The 14,602-nt window shown below is 41.6% G+C and overlaps 1 protein-coding gene across 1 annotated transcript in view; it reads left to right on the top strand.

The window, feature by feature from the left end:
• Positions 1-14,297, top strand: part of B3GLCT (beta 3-glucosyltransferase) — a 118,898-nt gene extending 104,601 nt beyond the window's left edge. Inside the window, exons 15-16 of the mRNA XM_086330781.1 lie at positions 816-960; positions 12,305-14,297. Coding sequence (XP_086186907.1) covers positions 816-960; positions 12,305-12,472 — 313 coding nt within the window. The 3' untranslated portion in view covers positions 12,473-14,297. The remainder of the gene's footprint in view (positions 1-815; positions 961-12,304) is intronic.
• Positions 14,298-14,602: the final 305 nt, after the last annotated feature.

Here is a 14,602-nt window from a genome sequence, read left to right as displayed (position 1 = left end):
GTCAGGCTAGCAATGCAGCACCTGGGGCGGACCCGGGACTGGCTGCCACTGCTGCTTGGGAACTGTCCCTAGAGCTCTGCCAGCCTGTGCCAGCGTTCCTGGAGCCCGTGGCTCCCGCACGCCCAACACCTGCCTCTGGCTAGAGACCAGCTGAGCCAGGAGCAGACGGCCTCCTCCAGGGATGTGCCCCTTGTTGTCAGGATGAAGCTGGGATGTAGCTGGCCAGGGAGTCTGGAGGGCATTGCAAAGTCCCCAGCTTCCTGCAGCGCTAGGGAGAGTGCAGAAAGGCGGGGACAGTGTGAGTTCCACTGGGAGGTGCCCGGCGTACCAGGTCAGGCAGCGTTTTAGCACCAGTGGAGACCAATCAGTCTCTTTCTCCCACCACCCTTCTCAAAATCACCTTACGGAGGCTTCTGTGAGCAGAAATCACGTGGACCACGCATGTTTTCCAGTTAGATTTGATCTCATCGTCAGTTATCACTTGTATGACTTAGGTACCTTGTATATCCGGGTCCATCTGCCCGCTGGGGGAATGTTGGCAGATTTTGTTACTGATCTCATTAAGCATGTGTGAACTTACGAACTCTTCTAATTTTCCAGTGACATACTAGAAAAAGAATACTGCCTATTTATTTGTGTATAAGATATACATGAAGAAATACAATTGCTTATTAAATAACTTAAAAGTGATTTTTATGAAACACTACTGATGTTGACATCTTTATGAGAGACGTGGCTCTCAACTCTATCTCCTCATTTAGATTACCAGTCGCAAGGACCTAACTGCCTTCTCTGTCTGCTCTGGCTTCCCCCAGAATGGTTTTCAGCAAAGAGGCCATCAGGAGACTTCTCGCCAGCAAGTGTCGCTGCTACAGCAACGATGCTCCAGATGACATGGTCCTAGGGATGTGCTTCAGTGGGTTAGGAATCCCTGTGACTCACAGCCCTCTCTTCCATCAGGTGAGAAAAAGGGTTTTATTCCCACCTCAGAGCGGGAGATGGGGATTTTCTTCTCACTTGAAGATCCTACTTTTTTCTCTTCACGTATTCTTCTGGAAACAGTCTTAAGAACTGTGTAGACAGGCTCCAGGCAGGGACATCTTTAACTAGACCTGTTTGTCCAGAGGGTTGATGCTGTACCTGTACAGCATGAAGACGGAAGGCAGAAACATGTGCAAAATGAAACGGTGTTTGACCTGCATCCTTGCATGCGGGACCAGGTAGAAGCTGTTCCTTCCCCCCACCGCCTTTTGTGTTAAAAAAAAATTGATGGCGTTTAGAAACTATCAGATGCTATTTCGAAATATCAGGACTGACCCAATATTGTCCTGCTTACCACCGAGTGTTTGCAGTTCTCCACTGGCCTCAGTCTTTATAGCATTGGCTGCCTTTTTATTGGGCTTTCTCCCCTTTGGGTGCTATTAAACTAATTAAATTTCAGTGTAGTATCTCAATAAGCATATATTCTGGGGGTTATAGAAGAGATGAGGTTATGTTCACAAGGGGTGGTTGGTGCTAATAAGGTCACCATCCTGCAATGTGGGGTAAGAAGGAAATCCTATTACAGTATTTTTACATTTTATGTAAAATTTTACAAAATAACCATAGCTCACACCCATTGTTGAGAAACTCAAAGCTTTTTGAAATTAGAAATATCTAAATGCACATGTATTTTAAGTGTCCTCCCTTACATTGAAAATATAGTCATCATGCTTATTCAATAACCAGTAGCCATACAGAGACTTGGGCATGACAGAAATAGCCCTGCAGGAGAACTTGAGCAAGGCACAGAGAGTGCTTAAGTTACCAACAAAGGCAGAACCCATTTTTTGCGTTCTCGAGGACTGCAAGGAAGGATTAAAAAAAAGAACTCTACAATAAGAAATGTCTGAGAAGCCACCTCCTTGGTACAAGTCGGAAGGTACTTGGCCATCTTTTAAAACCTTGAGCCTATATGTGGTGTTCTGAGGACTTAGAAAAGCAGGTTATCCTCTCTGACCCCTCTCTCTTGTTCTATCTCATAATGTTTCACTCACAGAGAGGAAGAACAATGAAAACTGTTGGTGTATAAGGGAAATAATTTGTCACTGGTAATATCACAGTCTTGGGGCTTCCCAGGTGGCTCAGTGGTAAAGAACCCGATGCAAGAGTTGCAGGTTCGATCCCTGGGTGGAGAAGATCCCCTGGAGGAGGGCATGGGAACCCACTCCAGTATTCTCGGCTGGAGAAATCCCATGGCCAGAGGAGACTGCTGGGCTACAGTCCCAGGGGCCGCAGAGAGTTGGACACGACTGAGCACACAGCACACATCACAGTCTTAGTTTTTTATAGCAGCTTCTTTAGGGAAGAATTCATTAGTAAATGAAGCGGTAAAGAGAAAAGAAAGAAGGAAAATAATCTGTAAGTAAAAGTCCTTTGAAAGTAATTTAAAAAGTGTTGTTTCCCAAACATTAAAACTCATGATTTTGCTAATTCACATAATACATTTTAAACCTTTCCAAAGTCATAAAGTGTGCTCAAAACCCATCCTCCCCAACAGACACTGCTTTATCTTCCAATTCTTAAGCCTCTTTTAAGAGAGTTTGCTCTGATTTGGACATTACTTCCCATTTGTAATGTTTGAACACTGGAGTCGGACATGATACATAAGCAACTAATACTTTCACAAAAGAGAGTGTATCTGTTCATATTGAGAAAGAGAAAAAAAATCTAGGATTCTTGGTGAGTTAGAGTGGGTGTGTGGAAACAAGCTGGATTCAAAGTTGCCTGGGCCCCATTCCTTCTCTTTTGAGTCAGGGAAGGTTATTGTGAAATCACAGGTTCAGAACAGACCTCAAGGAGTGTGTAGTATAGCTCTCTGTTAAAAACAAAGTGTCTACAACATGTGGTTTTTCTGCGGTTCCAAAATTATATGCCACTAATGGGTATGGCTGTGGTCCGTGTGATAAGATTGACTGTTTTCTGTGATTATGGTTTGTGTGTCTGCCCTCTGATGCCTCAATGAATCAGCCTTGTCTAACTCAATGAAACTAAGCCATGCCGTGTGGGGCCACCCAAGATGGGCGGGTCATGGTGGAGAGGTCTGACAGAATGTGGTCCACTGGAGAAGGGAATGGCAAACCACTTCAGTATTCTTACCTTGAGAACCCCATGAACAGAATGAAAAGACAAAATGATAGGATACTGAAAGAGGAACTCCCCAGGTCGGTAGGTGCCCAATATGCTACTATGGAGAAATAACTCCAGAAAGAATGAAGGGATGGAGCCAAAGCAAAAATCATACCCAGTTGTGGATGTGACTGGTGATAGAAGCAAGGTGCAGTGCTGTAAAGAGCAATATTGCACAGGAACCTGGAGTGTCAGGTCCATGAATCAAGGCAAATTGGAAGTAGTCAAACAGGAGATGGCAAGAGTGAACGTCGACATTCTAGGAATCAGCAAATTAAAGTGGACTAGAATGGGTGAATTTAACTCAGATGACCATTATATCTACTATGGCGGGCAGGAATCCCTTAGAAGAAATGGAGTAGCCATCATGGTCAACAAAAGAGTCCGAAATGCAGTACTTGGATGCAATCTCAAAAACAACAGAATGAACTCTGTTCGTTTCCAAGGCAAACCATTCAATATCACAGTAAACTAAGCCTATGCCCCAACCAGTAATGCTGAAGAAGCTGAAGTTGAATGATTCTATGAAGACCTACAAGACCTTTTAGAACTAACACCCAAAAAAGATGTCCTTTTCATTATAGGGGGCTGGAATGCAAAAGTAGGAAGTCAAGAGACACCTGGGCTAACAGGCAAATTTGGCCTTGGAATACGGAATGAAGCAGGGCAAAGACTAATAGAGTTTTGCCAAGAGAAGGCACTGGTCATAGCAAACACTCTCTTCCAACAACACAAGAGAAGACTCTACACATGGACATCACCAGAGGGTCAACACCGAAATCAGATTGATTACATTCTTTGCAGCCAAAGATGGAGAAGCTCTATACAGTCAGCAAAAACAAGACTATGAACTGACTGTGGCTCAGATCATGAACTCCTTATTGCCAAATTCAGACTGAAATTGAAGAAAGTAGGGAAAACCACTAGACCATTCAGGTATGACCTAAATCAAATCCTTTATGACTTATACAGTGGAAGTAAGAAATAGATTTAAGGGGCTAGATCTGATAGAGTGCCTGATGAACTATGGACAGAGGTTTGTGACATTGTACAGGAGACAGGGATCAAGACCATCCCCATGCAAAATGGCTGTCTGGGGAGGCTTTACAAATAGCTGTGAAAATAAGAGAAACCAAAGCAAAGGAGAAAAGGAAAGATAAAAGCATCTGAATGCAGTGTTCCAAAGAATAGCAAGGAGAGATTAGAAAGCCTTCCTCAGTGATCAATGCAAAGAAATAGAGGAAAACAACAGAATGGGAAAGACTAGAGATCTCTTCAAGAAAATTAGAGATACCAAGGGAACATTTCATGCAAAGATGGGCTCGATAAAGGACAGAAATGGTATGGACCTAACAGAAGCAGAAGATATTAAGAAGAGGTGGCAAGAATACACAGAAGAACTGTACAAAAAAGAGCTTCATGACCCAGTGATCACCCAGTGATCACAATGGTGTGATCACTCACCTAGACCCAGACATCCTGGAATGTGAAGTCAAGTGGGCCTTAGGAAGCATCACTACAAACAAAGCTAGTGGAGGTGATGGAATTCCAGTTGAGCTATTTCAAATCCTAAAAGATGATGCTGTGAAAGTGCTGCACTGAATACGCCAGCAAATTAGGAAAACACAGCAGTGGCCACAGGACTGGAAAAGGTTAGTTTTCATTCCAATCCCAAAGAAAGGCAATGCCAAAGAATGCTCAAACTACCACACAGTTGCACTCATCTCACACGCTAGTAAAGTAATGCTCAAAATTCTCCAAGCCAGGCTTCAGCAATATGTGAACCATGAACTTCCAGATGTTCAAGCTAGTTTTATGAAAGGCAGAGGAACCAGAGATCAAATTGCCAAGATCTGCTGGATCATCAAAAAAGCAAGAGAGTTCCAGAAAAATATCTATTTCTGCTTTATTGACTATGCCAAAGCCTTTGACTGTGTGAATCACAATAAACAGTGGAAAATTCTGAAAGAGATGGAAATACCAGACCACCTGACCTGCCTCTTGCGAAACCTATATACAGGTCAGGAAGCCACAGTTAGAACTGGACATGGAACAACAGACTGGTTCCAAATAGGAAACGGAGTACGTCAAGGCTGTATATTGTCACCTGGCTTATTTAACTTCTATGCAGAGTACATCATGAGAAACATTGGGCTGGAAGAAGCACAAGATGGAACCAAGATTGCCGGGAGAAATCTCAATAACCTCAGATACGCAGATGACACCACCCTTATGGCAGAAAGTGAAGAGGAACTAAAAAGCCTTTTGATGAAAGTGAAAGAGGAGAGTGAAAAAGTTGGCTTAAAGCTCAACATTCAGAAAATTAAGATTATGGCATCTGGTCCCATCACTTCATGGGAAATAGATGGGGAAACAGTGGAAACAGTGTCAGACTTTATTTTTTTAGGCTCCAAAATCATTGCAGATGGTGATTGCAGCCATGAAATTAAAAGATGCTTACTCCTTGGAAGGAAAGTTATGACCAACCTAGATAGCATATTCAAAAGCAGAGACATTACTTTGCCAACAAAGGTCCGTCTAGTCAAGGCTATGGTTTTTCCAGTAGTCATGTATGGATGTGAAAGTTGGACTGTGAAAAAGGCTGAGCGCCGAAGAATTGATGCTTTTGAACTGTGGTGTTGGAGAAGTCCCTTGGACTGCAAGGAGATCCAACCAGTCCATTCTAAAGGAGATCAGTCCTGGGTGTTCTTTGGAAGGACTGATGCTAAAGCTGAAACTCCAGTACTTTGGCCACCTCATGCGAAGAGTTGACTCATTGGAAAAGACTCTGATGCTGGGAGGGATTGGGGGCAAGAGGAGAAGCAAAGAAGAGGGGACGACAGAGGATGAGATGGCTGGATGGCATCACCGACTCAATGGACATGAGTTTGTGTGAACTCCGGGAGTTGGTGATGGACAGGGAGGCCTGGCGTGCTGTGATTCATGGGGTCGCAAAGAATTGGACACGACTGAGTGACTGAACTGAATGGGTATGGCATGGCCAGTGAATCTTGTGCAGAAAATTGTCAAAGTAACCATTTGAGGACTCTGGAAGTCAACCAGAAAGCACCGAGAAGCGTGAAATCCTGAAAAACTACTGTAGTTTGGGGTAAGAGCAACAGAGTCTGAAGCCTTTGTGGCTGAAACCCCCAATCCTACCTGATTTCCATCCCAGCTTGGTTGGAGAGAGCAGCAGTTTGACCAGTATGGGCCAGGTTGGAAAAAAACAAGTTTTCTGTCAGGGGTTGAACTTGATTGGGAAAGAGATGAAAACCCACAGGTGTGCCAGCTAAAACTGTCAAACTTGGGTGGGAAACAAACAAGAAAAACCTGCATCTTCACTGGCCTGAGATTGTAGTTTCAATTATGTGAAGAAATTATTTGTCAGAAGTTTAATATCTAATCCCCTGGAAATAAGAGCATAGTAGGGCTAGATGGCTTCCCTGGTGGCTCATTGGTAAAGAATCTGCCTGCAGTGCAGGAGATGTGGGTTCCATCCCTGGGTTGGGAAGATCCACTGGAGGAGAAAAAGAAAATAGCAACCTACTCCAGTTTTCCTGTCTGGGGAAATCCCATGGACAGGGGAGTCTGGCAGGCTATCTAGTCCTTGGGATCACACAGAGTCGGACACGACTGAGTCACTAAAGAAGGCAGGGCTGGATAAGCCAGCCGCAGTTCTCTGGCCCACTGGGAAGCTCTGTGCATGCTCATGGGATGGTGATGAACCTGAGAGAAAGTCAAGGCCAAGGCATGTTTGAAAATCCACTGAAGTTTTGAACGTCCTTTGCAATCCAAATGTAGACTGAAGCTTTATGGACTAGAGATGTCTGAGTCCAATCTCTGCCTATATTATAATCTAATATAGTTGATTAGATTAAGTTGCTCAGGCATAGGAGTGACTTCTAGAAAATCATACTAAAAAATGAGAATTAAAGCTTGAGGAAAAAAGCAGCCACACATTCCAGGGAGAAGGAGTCTACGGTATAAGTTCAATTAAGTTAGTCTTTTATAAAGAGTAGTAAAAGTGAACAAATTTGTGAGTTGCTATAACATTATTTAAAATAGCCAGTTTCCAACCAATTATGGTGAAAGTTGCAAAGAAACATATTCAGGGAGAAATGCAGTCAACAGAAATGGACTCTGAATGGGACCAGGTATTAGATTTGACAGACAAAGGCTTCAAAGCACCTAATTAAAAAATTAAAAAAAAAACTATAATCAAATCATTAAAGGAAAATATTACAGTAACTCAACGAATAGCAAGATAGAAAGACAGAAACTTTCATAAAGAACCAGATGGAAACTCTATAGTTGTAAAACCCAACAAATGAAATGAGAAATTACCTAAATGAACTTAACAGTAGATTGGAGATGCAAAAGAAACAATCAGTAAGTTTGAAGGCAAATGAATAGAAATTACCTAATCCAAAGAACAGAAACGAGACTAAAGAAAAATGAACGTGTCCTTAAAGTGGTAAAACATAAAGTATATCAACATACATTTAATGGGAGTTCTTTTTAAAAAGAGAAGGGAGAAAAAAATGGGACAGTTTGTTTTTTTTTTTTTTAGAAGAAACAACATTTTCTCAAATATTGTAATAAGAAGCAATCTGTTGATCTGAGGAACTCAACAGGGCCCTTACAGGAGAATCAGGAAAAGATTACACATGAACATGTTTAGTCATTGAAAAGCAATGAGAAAGTGAAAACCTTAATAAAAAAACCTAGTGAAAATTGAAATTAAAATGTTATTGGCTAATGTCTCATTAGAAATAATAGAGACCTGAAGGCAGAAAGAAAAGGAAGAATTTAACCAACAATTTTGTATCAGTAAAACTATCCTTCCAAAATGAAAGTGGAATAAAGACATGCAGTTCAGTTCAGTGTAGTTCAGTCACTCAGTCGTGTCCGACTCTTTGCAACCCCATGAATCGCAGCACGCCAGGCCTCCCTGTCCATCACCAACTCCCGGAGTTCACTCAGATTCACGTCCATCGAGTCAGTGATGCCATCCAGCCATCTCATCCTCTGTCATCCCCTTCTCCTCCTGCCCCCAATCCCTCGCAGCATCAGAGTCTTTTGCAGTGAGTCAACTCTTCGCATCAGGTGGCCAAAGTACTGGAGTTTCAGCTTTAGCATCATTCCTTCCAAAGAAATCCCAGGGCTGATCTCCTTTAGAATGGACTGGTTGGATCTCCTTGCAGTCCAAGGGACTCTCAAGAGTCTTCCCCAACACCACAGTTCAAAAGCATCAATTCTTCGGCGCTCAGCTTTCTTCACAGTCCAACTCTCACATCCATACGTGACCACAGGAAAAACCATAGCCTTGACTATGGACCTTTGTTGGCAAAGTAATGTCTCTGCTTTTGAATATGCTATCTAGGTTGGTCATAACTTCCCTTCCAAGGAGTAAGCGTCTTTTAATTTCATGGCTGCAGTCACCATCTGCAGTGATTTTGGAGCCCCCAAAAATAAAGTCTGACACTGCTTCCCCATCTATTTCCCATGAAGTGATGGGACCGGATGCCATGATCTTAGTTTTCTGAACGTTGAGCTTTAAGCCATTACCAGATAAACAAAAAGTGAGAAGGACTTTTGGCTAGCAGACATTCCCTTCCCTTAAAAAAGCTAAAGAAAATCCTTTGGGCTGAGAGAAAACGATACCATGTGGTACCCGGAATATATAAGCGAGTGATTAAGTACACTGGAAAGACCATATGTATATACATGCTTGTGTATATATATACACGTGTATAAAAAAGAAAAATGTGAGCATAAAATATCTGTATGTGTATAGACACATATCTTCCCACAAGCACTGGAACAAAGGGAATCACTTTGCAGTACACCTGAAACTAACGCAACGCTGTAAATTAACTATATTTCAATTTAAAAAATGGTATAAAAAACTAAAAAAAAAACATACCATGCAAATCACAAGAGAGCTTGAGTGGCTATAGTAATATTCAAAACAATACATTTTAAGAACAGAAATATTACTAGACAGAAAGTGGGACATTTCATGACAAAAGGTCAATACATCAAGAGAAAAAATGATTAATATAACACATGTTTATAGCTAACAGATCTTCACATTACATGAACTAAATGGAATTGAAAGGAGAAACAGACAAGTATTAGCTACTTGTCACATAAAAAACATTTCATCTGACAATAGAATAAACTTCCTTTTTCAAATGTATATGGAATATTCTCTAGGATAGACCAGAAGCTAAGTCATATTGTTTTGCCCAATATATTTAAAAGGATTGAAAACATACATAGTACACCCCCAAGAACAGTGGAATGAAATTAGAATCAACAGAAAATGGAGACATTCCCCCAATATTTAGAAATTAAACAACATGCTTTAAAATAACCCTTGGGCTGAAAAAAAATCATAAGGAAAATTAGAAAATGAGAACACAACATATCCAAAAATTTGAGTTCAGCTATAGAGTGATTAGTAGGAAATTTATGGTTTTAAACATGTTGTGCTCTGCTGTGCTTCCGTGGTGGCTCAGACAGTAAAGAATCCACCTGCAGTGCAGGAGGCCCGGGTTTGATCCCTTGGTCGGGAAGATTCTCTGGAGAAGGACATGGCAAACCCACTCCAGTATTCTTGCCTGGAGAATCCTATGACAGCGGAGGCTGGTGGGCTACAGTCCACAGGGTCACAAAGAGTCAGACACGACTGAACGACTAACACTCTCACTTTCACATGATAGAGTGTTAGGAAACTTATAGTTTTAAACATGTTGTGCTGTGTTGTGCTTAGTCGCTCAGTCATGTCTGACTGTGTGATATTAGGAAGGAACAAAGATATTAAATTACTAGTCTAAGTTTCTACATTGAGAGCAGAAGAATATAAAATCAAATCTGAACTATGTGGAATAAAAGAAATATTAAAGATCATGTATACCTGTGATGGATTCATTTTGATACTTGGCAAAACTAATACAATTATGTAAAGTTTAAAAATAAAATTAAAAAAAAAATAAAGATCAGAGCACAAATAATGAAATAGGAAACAGAAAATCAGTTAAACCAAAAATTAGTTCTGATCTGATAAACCTTTAACTAGCTTGACCAACAGAAAACCAGTTGTTTTGTTTTTGCTGTTGTTTGTTGGTTAGTTGCTAAGTTGTACCCAACTCTTTTGTTACCCTGAGGACTGTAGCCTGCCAGGCTTCCTTGTCCATGGGCTTTCCCAGGCAAAAATACAGGAGTGGGTAGCCATTCCCTTCTCCAGGGGATCTTCCCCACCCAGGGATCCATCCTGAGTCTCCTGCATTGCATAAGAGAGGATGTAAGTTGCCAAACTCAGAAGTGAAAAAGGGGCATCATTATATATCCTACCAAAATTATGCCAACAAATTAGACAGTTTAAATGAAGTGGAGAAATTTCTAGAATCACACTTTTTAAGCAAGTCTATTTCTTCAGAAATAGAAAATGTGTTTAAACCTTTATACATTGATGAAATTGAATTCAAGAAGCAGCAAGAATGTTTCCCAACTCAGTTTATGATGCCACAGATATACGCTGTATCCCCAGGAGCAAGCACTAAGAAGATCACTTAAAAAATAGCTAAAAAATTAACAAAGGGATTAAAATGGGATATCACAAAAGTAAACCACAGGCCAGCGTTTCTCTTGAACACAGATGTAAAAATTCATAATGTTAACCAAAAATTCAAAATGTTAACCAGCAAATCTAGCAAAGTGTCAAAATTGTTGCTTGTTTTTCACACTTAAAAATGAACTGTTGGGAGATATATCTAAAAGGAAAAAATAAATCCATAATACCTTTGTCTCTATTGACGCAGATTCCAGAAGTGATTGATTGCATCTCAGGAGTCATCCGTGGAAGTGAAGTGCAGGCTTATTAAGCAGTCAGTTCAGTTCAGTCGCTCAGACGTGTCCGACTCTTTGCGAAATCATTTCTGATAAATGAGGTCACGGAAAAGAACAAGACAAAACCGGAAAAGTAGAGTGCACCCAGAGCAGCATCTGTGATGCTCAGAAGCCTGCACTGCCTCTGATAATCAACCTCTGGGCCCAAATACCAAAGAGAATCGACATAGGCAGAGGGGGCGCTGTGTACACAGAGAGAGATGGTTTAAAACTGCAGGAGGATGTAAGTTGGGCAAAATGTAAACCTTATCTGTAGAGATGACAGCTCACTGAACAGCGCAACAAATGGAGGTTAAAACTATTTTAGACGCTTTACAGCTGTACTGAGCTATGATTTACATCCCATACACAGTTCTCACACAGTGATGGTGTGAATGGCAGCTTGAAACATCTTAGCAAATTTCCAGAGTTAGAGCATCACAAACCTGGTCTTATGGCCCGATAGTCAGGCCCCCCACACTTCCCTTGAATGGCTTTGCAGCCATTCCTCACTGCATTTGCAGACCCAGGACACCACAGGTTTGCTTCGTGTCTCTACTGCTGTTACTGTTCAGTCACTAAATTGTGTCTCTTTGCGACCTTATGGACTGTAGCACAGTGGGCTTCCTTGTCCTTCATTATCTCCTGGAGTTTGCTCAGACTCACATCCATTGAATCAATGATGCCATCCAGCCATCAACCATGTGTCTCTACAGTGTTTCCTTTTCTAGACCTGTCCTTGTCCCTGATGAGACCTGTGTTTCCCTTCTCTGAAAGACATACGCTTGATTCCACGTCAGAACAGCAGACGAGCAATGGGAACCCCCAGAACGCCTTGCCCCACCTCGCCATACACACACCATGTATGGCCAGAGTTTCTTTAGACCTGGGAAGTAAGTTTTTCCGCCTCTCTGCAGAAGTTTTAATAGTAACTTCAATGACTTACCAAGGAAACCTTTTCATATTACCACGGTTGATCTCTCAGGGGCATGGCTGTGGAACCTCGGAGCAGAATGCGGATGTGTTTGGAGCATTGTGCTGGGGGTAAGGAAGTACCTGGAGATACAGAAGCAAAGAGCCTGGAGGCAGATTTTCCTGGAAAGGATTCTCCTCTTTGCTGTTAGATTCCCATAACCAACACCAGCTCTGGAAAGAAAGCAGTCGATCCACACATTTAAATGTTATTCTGAAGCAGGACTGTTTCCGGTGAGTGAGAGGGTGTGATTCTCTGTTCTGTCTGCAGGCGCGGCCCGTGGATTACCCTAAGGACTACCTGTCTCACCAGGTTCCCGTGTCTTTCCACAAGCACTGGAACATCGATCCCGTGAAGGTCTACTTCACGTGGCTGGCGCCCGATGAGGAGGACCGAGCCAGGCAGCAGAGCCGAAGAGGCCTCAGAGAGGAGCTGTGAAGCACGGGGCCCACGGGCACGGGTCGGAGGCCGAGACTTGCGCTGTCCTGCTGGGCTGCGTCTCTCGGCTCACCTGTGCGTGACACACAGCTTTGGAAGCGTCCTGACTGCAGGTGGACGTGTGATGTGGTCATTTTTGAGTTGGGGGTGGGGAAGAAGTCATAGAGAAAACAGATTTTTTTTCTTTTCTGGGGGAAAAAAATCACTTGCATTGGCATTATGCAGTTCTTGTAATACACAATGATTACTGTGTATTTTTCAAGCTGTGAAACAGCAGCTTTATTTCTGTCACAGAAAAATAAATGGTACCAGAAGTCTCCTTCCTGTCCTCGCTCTTCATTATAACGGACGTGTCAGCTGGGCATGAGGCTGGAGAGACGTGACTGTCTTCATCATTATACATAAAATAAAGAAGAGAAGGTGTCTTGACCTGGATCTTACCAGGGGGCCAACTTTTAAACCATACTATTGATGATCGAAATGATTTTCTGGTAACTCAGTAGGAAGACTGCTATATTAAGGATCATTCGTAAAACATCATAAAAGTCTAGCAAATGAAAAAATCCCCTGGAGTCTGTAATCAGGGTTGTTATGTTTTATCTGTTTTTCTGTTTATGCCTCATAAAAAGAGAATAAGAAGTCTTCTGCTTCTTTAAAGGTTCATCTGTGTTCTATTTCTCCCTGAAGCCCTATCTTTATGACCTACTTATAACACAAAAGTGTACTGACTGCTGCCAGAAAAGTGTTCTCGTATTTAAAAAACAGCATTGTATTTATTCAAGTCACTGAGTTCTGTGTAAAGTCTCAGCAAGTATATTAAATTAATTGTACCTGGTATTTTATTCTTATTGTATATTACGTAATGACTCCAGACTCAGAAAGGACCTCCCCAGTGTCAGGGAGGGCTGCATGGTGATTTGGCAACTTCCCAGGGTTCTTAAGGAATTAAATCTGCAAACAGTATTTTGAAACTGCACTAATTTCCACATCATAGCTTTAATATATAGTAATTTAATACACTATTAATTTTTAAAGCTTATTCTGTATTTAACATTTAATTATATAATTCCATTTTCTAAAGGTCTTTGCACAAAATTTGATTTTACTGTGTCTTAAACTAATTTTGGCATAGTAAAATACTTTTTAAAAAATAAAAATGATTAATTTTGTTTATAATGTTTTTATATCCAAGCATAGGGTTTTAAAGCTGTGCCACCAAACGTACCCATGTCTGTGTTTTAACGATACATTTTTCTTGCAGCTTATATGGATTTCCAAAACAATGCAATAGTATTTATCATTTTTCCAAACCAGCCAATACCAAGACTGGTGTGTTTTCAATGATAACTGAACACACTGGATTCATTTCTCTGAAAGTGGATTTTGTGGTCTGTCCGGGGAATGGATCCAGCGTGATCGGTTGGATGAGACGCGCCTGAAGGATGTAAACGTCTGGACAAGCTACTGCTGATGACATCAGCACTGTTGTCATAGCTGGGATTCCTGTTGCCGTCACTGTCACAGCCACCTTCGTGGTCCTGTAATAACGCACCTGGAGGGCTGGGCTGCCTGACCCCGTGGAGAAAAGCCTTCAGCTCCTACTCGTGCCTGCCGTCGTCACACTCAGAGAACAGTGTGTTCCTCTGACAGGACTGAACATGAAGCATCTCCACGTGAAGGGTCTCATCAAGCTTTCTCTGTTACGATGACCTGTGCCTTCTGCTGATACCGGGGCGCCTCCTCTGGTACTTTTAGGTATTCTGTTAATTATGTTTACTTTTTGGAACTGTGTAAGCCTAACAATAAGTAAAAGAACTTTGCCTAAGTTTCTGATTTCTCCAATGTATTTATGAGTGTGGAGTGGGAGTGGGGAGGGCCATGGGGAAAAGGAAATAATGAAATCAGAGGAGGAAGTTGGCAGCTGGGTAAACACAGTTTTTAAAAAGAAAACTAAAAACCTATCCTTTTGAAAGGATAACCATGGACATTGAAGATGTATTTACACATGGTCTATAAAACCATTATCTATTTTATTATATAATGAATTGGAAATATGTTGGAACTGATTCTCATAGAGTTTGTATCTTAAGAACTAGTTTTGAATCTGAACTTTCCTGGACAGACACTGTC

Source organism: Bos grunniens, chromosome 12 (assembly GCF_055505025.1).
Source record: "Bos grunniens cultivar Pamir isolate PY7600 chromosome 12, Bosgru_T2T1.0, whole genome shotgun sequence".
Lineage (NCBI taxonomy): Eukaryota > Metazoa > Chordata > Mammalia > Artiodactyla > Bovidae > Bos > Bos grunniens.
Note: the sequence above shows the minus strand (reverse complement) of the source record. Positions and strands in the feature narration are given on the sequence as shown.